This window comes from Elephantulus edwardii, unplaced genomic scaffold (genome assembly GCF_000299155.1).
Source record: "Elephantulus edwardii isolate Elephantulus edwardi_28Jun2011 unplaced genomic scaffold, EleEdw1.0 scaffold00363, whole genome shotgun sequence".
NCBI lineage: Eukaryota > Metazoa > Chordata > Mammalia > Macroscelidea > Macroscelididae > Elephantulus > Elephantulus edwardii.
The window spans coordinates 137,881-146,171 of record NW_006400113.1 but is presented as its reverse complement, the minus strand read 5'-3'; the positions used below and the strand labels follow the sequence as shown (position 1 = coordinate 146,171).

Genomic DNA, 8,291 nt, shown 5'->3' with positions numbered 1-8,291 from the left:
CAGGAGGGGAAGACCCTCTATGAGATGGATTGATTCGGTGACTGGGGTAATCGGGATGGGTGTGTCAGAGGCGGTGCCGTTGGCGCAGGATAGTGCAGGGTTTAGGGCTGTTGTGCGTAGGGTCGCTATGAATCGGAAACGACTCGACGACGGCACATAACAACAGGAAGGATTGGCCATCCACTTCTGAAAAAGCAGGCCTCTGAAAACCCTTTGTATCTATGTACATAACACACTATAGCAACAAAATACAGAACTCATTCTCATTGCCATTAATTGGAACTGACTCACAGCTGACCATCCAGCAAGTGTTTAGAGGTTTTAAATTGTGTGTGATTACTCATCTTTCTTCTACATAACTGCTGTTGACTTTGAGCTGCCAGAGAGGTATGGACTTTTCATAAAGTAGCATAGTGTCTTTATGAGGATGCCATCAGAACTTCCTACTAAATCACCAGAATTCCTTTTTGTAATCTTTAACTAAACTGATTACCTTTGAGTTGGAACCAACTTATAACTGGCCTTTGATTGATTTTCAGTGTGAAAGGAAATTTCCTGCACATCTTTATTCCTCAGAGCAGTTAGTAGATTTTACATGCCTACCTTTGTTGTGCCAGAGCAACTCATTATCTACTACTATTAGAGTTCTCCTTTTAAATCCTGTTCTTGTTATTGTGTGCCATCGAGCTAGAACAGACTCTCTAGTGGGTTTTCAGAGGCAGTAAATTACATGAGAGGAGATTGCCAACCTTTTTCTCACAGAGTAGCAGGTAGATCCAAACTTATTCCCTTTTGGTTGGCAATGTAGCTCCTTGCCACAGGGCCACCAGTTCTCCTTTATCTGGTCTCACTAGGTGTCAGATCAAAGGTAATAAAAACATTGCCTTACCAACTGCCACCTGGTGACAAGGATGATAAGACACTATGGAGTACCAGGGACATTTCCAATTTCAAGACCATAAAACTATGAAGAAATGAATAATTGAGATTTTTGAAGTTGCTAACTAAATTTAAAAGAAATGGATATAATGTTCTGATGACTACTATGGCATACTGAGGATTTCCTATTTTATTGAGTTTGTAAAGAAAAGACTTTACTTCACTTTCTATGTGTACTTCACTTTCCTTTCTCAGATTCATGTAGTTGAATTTAAGGGCATCCTAGAGAGATGCGTGGCATAAAAGATGGTTAGTTTTAACTAATTAGATTCTGGGGAAAGTCCTAGTGGTCAAGAGAACAGACAGTTATTCGTCCCTTTTTTAATGTATAACAATATTAAGACTAAGGTTGTGTCTCCATTTATTAATATGGAGTACTAACCGAAAGGTCAAGGGTTCAAATCCAGTAGGAGGATTGCCCTGAGTCAGAAAGGACTTGATGGCAATGGATTTAGATTTCTGGTTTAACTTAGTTGACTATGTTGTTATTTTGGTAAAATAGCTCATATGTAGTATTCTACATTTAAGTTTTCATTCTCATAAAATGCTTTCTTTATATTAGGTATTATTTTCATGACAAGATTACAGAAAAAGAAATGTATAGTAAAGGGGACTGTGGACTTGGGAGGGTTGTTTAACTATGAAATATTGTGTTGGTTTTTTTTTTCTTTTCAAAGAGAAAAATGAACTAGAAGGGTGGGCAGGGCGGAAGATATGCAACAATAAATGAGTGGGGGAAGATTAAATGGCAAGAATAAGCTGTGAAAAATGAAAAAGGGAGAAATTTTGTTTCCATACAATTTATTTACATTGTATTTCATTCATGTACATTGTTTTATACAAGCTTTTATTTACATTGTTTCATACAATCATTCATACACATTGTTTTATGTAATTACTATTGATCTATGTATACCTATTTACCACTGTGTCTTTACAAGTCCCCATTGAATCTTTAAAAAGTAATAAAAATTTAAAAATTAAAAATATAAATAAAAAATAAAATTATCATGAAATCTAAAAAAAATGCTTTCTTTAACCCAGATGTTGTTGTTATGTGTTGTCTGGTTGGAGCCAGCTCATAATAGCTGACCCTCCATCAGATTTTCAGAGGTTGTAAATTGCATGGGAGGATATTGTCCATTTTTGTCCCACAGAGTAGTGGGTTCAAACCACGTGCCTGTGGATCAGCAGCAATTCCTCACCCACAGCTATTTCTTTGTTACCATCTTATAATACACAGAAAACTACAATTGCATAGAAATTAATCTTTTTACAGTGTCTATTCTTTATAGAGTCCCTGGATAGTGCAATAAGTTAATGCACTTAGGTCCTAATTGAAAAGTTGAAGGTTGAAGCCCACCCAGAATGAAGACTTCGTGATTCTGTTCAAGAAAATCAGACAGCAAATGCCTTTGGGATCACAGTGCTCTTCAGAGGGTCACCATGAGTCTCAACCTGTTCAACAGCAATTAATCTCTTCATGCTAATTTTTCTTTACACTTATGGAGAAGTATACAAATGATTTTTTTTTCTTTTTTAAGGTTACTTCCTCAGAATGTTGGCCTTCTCTATGTTGGAGGTTATGAAAGACCCTTTGCACAAATCAAGGTAGGATTTTTCATTTTTGGTGTGCTTTTCAGACATCTAGATCTGTAATTTAGAACTCCCTAAAAACTTACTGAGTTTAGCTTGATGAAATAACCATTAACATATCAAAACTGACAAAAATTTTGTGAATGTGACAACAGCTATTCCATGCTATTTAAATTATTTTACATTTTCTGGAATTTTATATGTCTGGATATCAATAATATAGAATTTTAGCCTTTTGCTTCTTTAACCCAGAAAAGTTGTTTTAAGATTCATTGATACTGTTGCACTTTTCCTTTCCTTTTTTTGCTGAGTAATGTTCCATCCAGTAGCTTTCTCTGTTGATAGGCAGGTGAATTATTTCTAGGTATAAATAATTTGGGCACGATTTTTTTTTAATTAATTTTAATGAAAGTTTACAGAGACTTAGGGTTTCCAGTCATTCACTGTTGCACTTTGCTCCCTGTCCACTCCTCCCCCCCAATTAACTCTTCTTCTTGAAAAGAAAAAGAAAAACTCTTTCATTGTTATGTAATCCTTCCCCCCACGTCCACTCCACTATATAGCCTTCATTCTGGACTTGTCTATTGACAAGTATTTCCGATCATATATCCCTTTTAAACAGTCTTCTCTCTTATCTGTTTCAATGCAATATACATAATTTCTCCCCTCCTTTTCTGTCTTACCTCAACCCCGATGTCAGTCCCGTTTTACAACAGTGGCCCTATGCAATATTCGTCATTTTATGACTGAGATATTTCACTCAGCATAATGTCTTCCAGGGTCATCCATTTCACATATTTCATGAGTTCCTTGTTTTTCAGTGCTGCATAGTATTCCATTGTGTGACTATACCAGAGCTTCTCTATCCATTCATTTGTTGATGGGCACTTGGGTTGTTCCCAGCTCTTTGCTATTGTGAACAAAGCCACAGTAAACTTAGATGTGCACATATCTGCTTGGGTGGCAGTTATGGTTTCTTTAGGGCAAATTCCCAGTAGTGGAGTTGCTGGATCAAATGATATTTCTATTTGCCACTTTTTGAGAAAGCTGGGAACAAATTTTTATATGAGAAATATTTTTCATTTTTTTTAAGTTTTAGGAGAAAGACTAGGCCACATGATAGTTATATAACTTTTTTACAAAGCTACCAAACTGTTTTCAGAAGTTGCTCTTCCATTTGACATTCCCAACAAGCAGTTAGAGTGCACCAATTCTTCTATATTCTCACCAACAATTGATATGGCCAGTGTATTAAATGTTGGCTTTTCTAAAAGGTGTATACTGATATTTCTTTATGATTTAAAAAAAAAAATTTAATATTAATTTCCGTGAAAATTTACAGTGACTTTGGATTACTATTCATTCATTGTTGCCCTTTTCTCCCTGCTCACCCCTCCCGCTTCCAGTACACTCTTCTCTTTGAAAAGTAAAAGAAAAATTCTTTCATTGTTTTACAATCCCTCTCCCCAGGTCCACTCCACTATGCAGCCTTCGTTCTAGACTCCCGTCATGACAAAAATACCTAATCACATATCCCTTTTAAACAGTTTTCTCCCTCATTTGTTTCAGTGCAATATACATTATTTATCCCATCTTTCTCAGTCTCCCCCCAGCCCCGAAGTCAGTCCTGTTTTACAACAGTGGCCCTATGCAATATTTGTCCTTTTGTGACTGAGATATTTCACTCAGCATAATGTCTTCCAGGGTCATCCATTTTGCATATTTCATGAGTTCCCTGTTTTTCAATGCTGCATAGTATTCCATGGTGTGAATATACCAGAGCTTCTCTACCCATTCATTTGTTGATGGGCAGTTGGGTTGTTTCCAGCTCTTTGCTATTTGCAAACAAAGCCGCAATAAATATGGGTGTGTGTATGTGTTCTTGGGTGGCAGTTATGGTTTCTTTAGGGGAAATTCCCAGTAGTGAATTGCTGGTGTTTCTATTTGCAACTTTCTGAGAACGCGCCATACAGCCTTCCATAGAGGTTGCACCATTTTATACTCCCACTGACAGTGAATAAGGGTTCCAGTTTCTTTACAACCTCGCCAGCATTTGCTGTTCTGTTGAATTTGATATTCTTACTGGGGTGATGGTACTCATGGTTGTTTTGATTTGCATCTCTTAGAGCCAGGGATTTTGAACATTTCTTCATGTGTTCATTTGCCATCTGAGTTTTTTTAATAACTAATAATGTTGAACATCTCTTCATGTGTTTATTTGCTATCTGTAAAAATTACTCAAATCTTACCATTAAAATGTGTTTAAAAAATTATTTTTGAGAGTGTGATGTGTGTCTAGGTACTTTGCAAGTATTTTCCCTTAGCTATCACTTACCTTTTCACTAACTTAATAAACTCAAACTCATTGTCACTGAGTCAGAACCAATTCATAGCAGACCTTCCAGAAGGTTTGCAGAGGATGTAAGTCACATTGGAGGAGATTCCCCATCTTTCTCCCTAGAACCAGCTGTTGGATTAAAATCCTCCTGCCTTTAGGCTGGCAGCAAAACTCTGTACTCACTAGGCTAGTAGGGCTTTCTGTTTACTTTACGGTGTCCTTAGTATTTAGAAGTTTAGTTCATTTTTTTACAATATATACTTTTGGTGTTATATTTAAGAAATAATGCCTATCCCAATATCATAAATATTTTTCTCCAGATAATATTCTAAAGGTGCTGCAGAAGGTCAAGGATTGCAGCCTTCAATATAGATTGAAGCTCAACATTAAGAAAACAAAGATTCTCATCACTGGACCAGTTGACAGTATCAGTATGGATGGTATAGTGATTGAGATATCTAACATTTTTAGTTTGCTTCACTCCACAGTCAACACTCTTGGTACCAGCAGCCAGGAAATTCAAGAGAGGAATTACACTGGGAAAGCAGCTGTCAGGGACCTCTCCAGAGTACTTAAGAGCAAGCAACATCAGACTGGAGACTAAGGTGCACCTGATCCGGGCTGTAGTCTTCACAGATTGCATGCTATGCATCAGAGAGCTGGACAGTGAATAGGGATGATAGAAAGAGAATTGATGCCTTTGAGCTGTGGTGCTGGTGAAGAGTGTTGAATCTACCATGGACTGCTAATAGAACAAACAGGTTTGTCCTAGAGAGGGAGAAGCTGGGCTGCCCCTTGGAGTCAAGGATTCTGAAGCTTCATCTGACATACTTTGGGCATGTTGCCAGGAGAGACCAGTCCTTGAAGAGGAGAGTGGAGAGACAGTTCAGGAGAGGAAGACCCTTGGTGAGATGGATCAATTCAGTGATTGGGGTAGTAGGAGTAGGTGTGTTAGAGACAGTAAGGTTGGTACAGGATAGAGCAGGGTTTAAAGCTCTTGTACATAGCGTCACTATGAGTTACAAGGGACTCGACAGCACATAACAACAACAACATCATAGGTTAAAGTTTTGCTGTTAGATTCATAATCCTTTTGAGTTGATTTTTTTATGTGGTTGAAGGTATTGATTGATAGCTTTTTCTTTTGCACATGGTTGTGTAGTTATTACAAGCTATTTTTTTTAAAAAAATAAAAGACAAACCTATCATTTCACTCGTTGTGAAAGGAATAGGTGCAACTTGGGGGTGGCCAAGTCTCACTTCTACTTGCTTCATGAAAGGGTAGTGTCTCCATCAATATTATCCATAACTCCATACATACATAGACATGCCACCTCACATGCTCCTGCACTGAATTAATCATTGCATCTGATGTTTAAGACTCACAGTTGTGGAATTTATTTGAGAAATTAGTTAGTTAGTTAGTTAGTTAGTTAGTTAGCTATGATTTCATTATTTATTAGAGAAAGTTGCACGGTGGTGAAGGCAAAGTATAGTTTGCAATTCAAGTCTAGGTTTAGTCCAGATTAACAAAGCACAATTTCTCAAGTAGTGAAAATCCAGGTTCAGTTCAGCAGCACAAATGCAAGAAGCCTCTGCCTTCCTCAGTCATCAAGGAGGAAATAAACTTTAATTATGACCTTTATCTCCAGAGTTTCTCTGGATACACCTTGTCACAGTCTCATCACAGCAGGGCCAATATTTTCACCCCCTCTCCAACACCATTATTGCCTTTTAAAGTGTGGAAAGCTCTCTCTTTCTTGATGATTTGCAAGACTATGTTTCTACAGTTAAGGTAGCTAGAGAACATGCCCCCACAATGGGGTCTAGCGCAATGGCTAGAAAAGCCCATTTTCAAGGGTTCAGACACCCTGTTCATTTATATCTTTTTGGAAATCAGTTTGCCGTGTATATGTGAGTCTGCTTCCAGACTTCTTACTCTATTCGGTTACCCAATGTGTTTGTCCTTTGAACAAAACCACATTGTTGATTACTATAGTTTTATAAGTCAGTAAAATTAGGTAATATAAATCCTACAGTTTTGTGTTTTTGCAAAGGTATTTATATTAATCTAAATTAATTTCTGTATTAACTTAGGATTGGTTTTCCAATGTCTGAATTTTAATGTGTGATTTTAACTGGGATGCACTGAATCTAAAATGTTTTATATTATAAGTAATATTTTTACTTTTACTTTGTGGTTGTTCATAAAAAAGTATAGTGTGTGTGTATATATAGATATAGATAGAGATAGAGATAGAGATAGATATAGATATAGATATAGATATAGATATATAGATATATAGATATAGATATATATAATTGCTTTTCTATGAGGTGTTTTGAATTCTGCCATGTTGGTGTTGCTAGAGAGTTGGAATCTACCCATAGCTGACCCTCCAGCAGGGTTTCAGAGGCAGTTAATCGCATAGGAGGAGATTGTCCATCCTTCTCCAGCAAAGCAGCTGATGGCCTAAAACTGTATGACTTTGGTATTGTTGCACAGTTTCTTCTCACTAGGCCACCAAACCTCCCTTACTGTTTTCCGTTATTAGTTCTCATGATTTTTTTTCATTCTGGATTTTCTATAGAAATGATAGAAAGGATTTACTGAAAAGAAGGTGATCTTGACCTTGACCTTTGACCTTGAGTCTGGGGAAATAACCCTTGGGGTAACTGTGGTACCTTGGTTAGGGATTTCTAGACCACATCTGAGAATTTGTGCTGGCAAGCAGGACCAGAAATGTTTCCACCAAGGAGGTTGACATCAGCTAACCTCAAGAGATATGATTGAGCCTGTCAAGTGAACTGACCAGTAAAAGTCTGGAAGGGGAAAGCTCAGAGACCTTGATCAGCAGTGGAGGGTGATGTGCCTTCTCTGAGACAGAAAACCTCCAAATTGGAAACCTCTCCAGATGTTGCCCATACAGCTCTTCTTCATGATGGTTCTTATTTCTTTCCATTCTTCAATAGTTCTGTGAGTGCTCTTAGTGAATTAATGAATCCAGGAATAGTATATTTTTTACTTGCAAGTTCTGACTTCCTCCCCCCCACATATTTTTTAATTGTTATTTTTATGACATAACTCTTGAGAGAAATTGAGAGAAGGAGTAGGGAGGGGGGCACCTTATGGGTGACTAGTGTTGGAACTGGGAGAATAGGTAAATGATATGATTGATCTTTGCCTTTTGGGAATTAATTCATTCTTATTCAATAAGTTACCATTATAAGAATCTTGTTATCTACTAATTTAATTTTTATTCTCCCTTTCCAGTTTGGGTGTTTTTTGTTTCTTTTTCTTTGCTTATTACACTGACTAAAATCTAGTAGAGAATTGAATATAAGTGGAAAGAAATCATCTTTGCCTTTTTTCCTAATCTTAGAGGAGAGCATTTAGTTCTTAAAAGTTGGTCTTATG

At 37.1% G+C, this 8,291-nt stretch overlaps 1 protein-coding gene across 2 annotated transcripts in view; it reads left to right on the top strand.

Annotated features, from left to right (window-relative positions):
- Positions 1-8,291, top strand: part of RNGTT (RNA guanylyltransferase and 5'-phosphatase) — a 433,116-nt gene that overhangs the window by 353,991 nt on the left and 70,834 nt on the right. For both annotated transcript variants that reach the window (XM_006902058.1, XM_006902059.1), the window contains one exon: positions 2,484-2,550. In XM_006902058.1, coding sequence (XP_006902120.1) covers positions 2,484-2,550 — 67 coding nt within the window. The remainder of the gene's footprint in view (positions 1-2,483; positions 2,551-8,291) is intronic.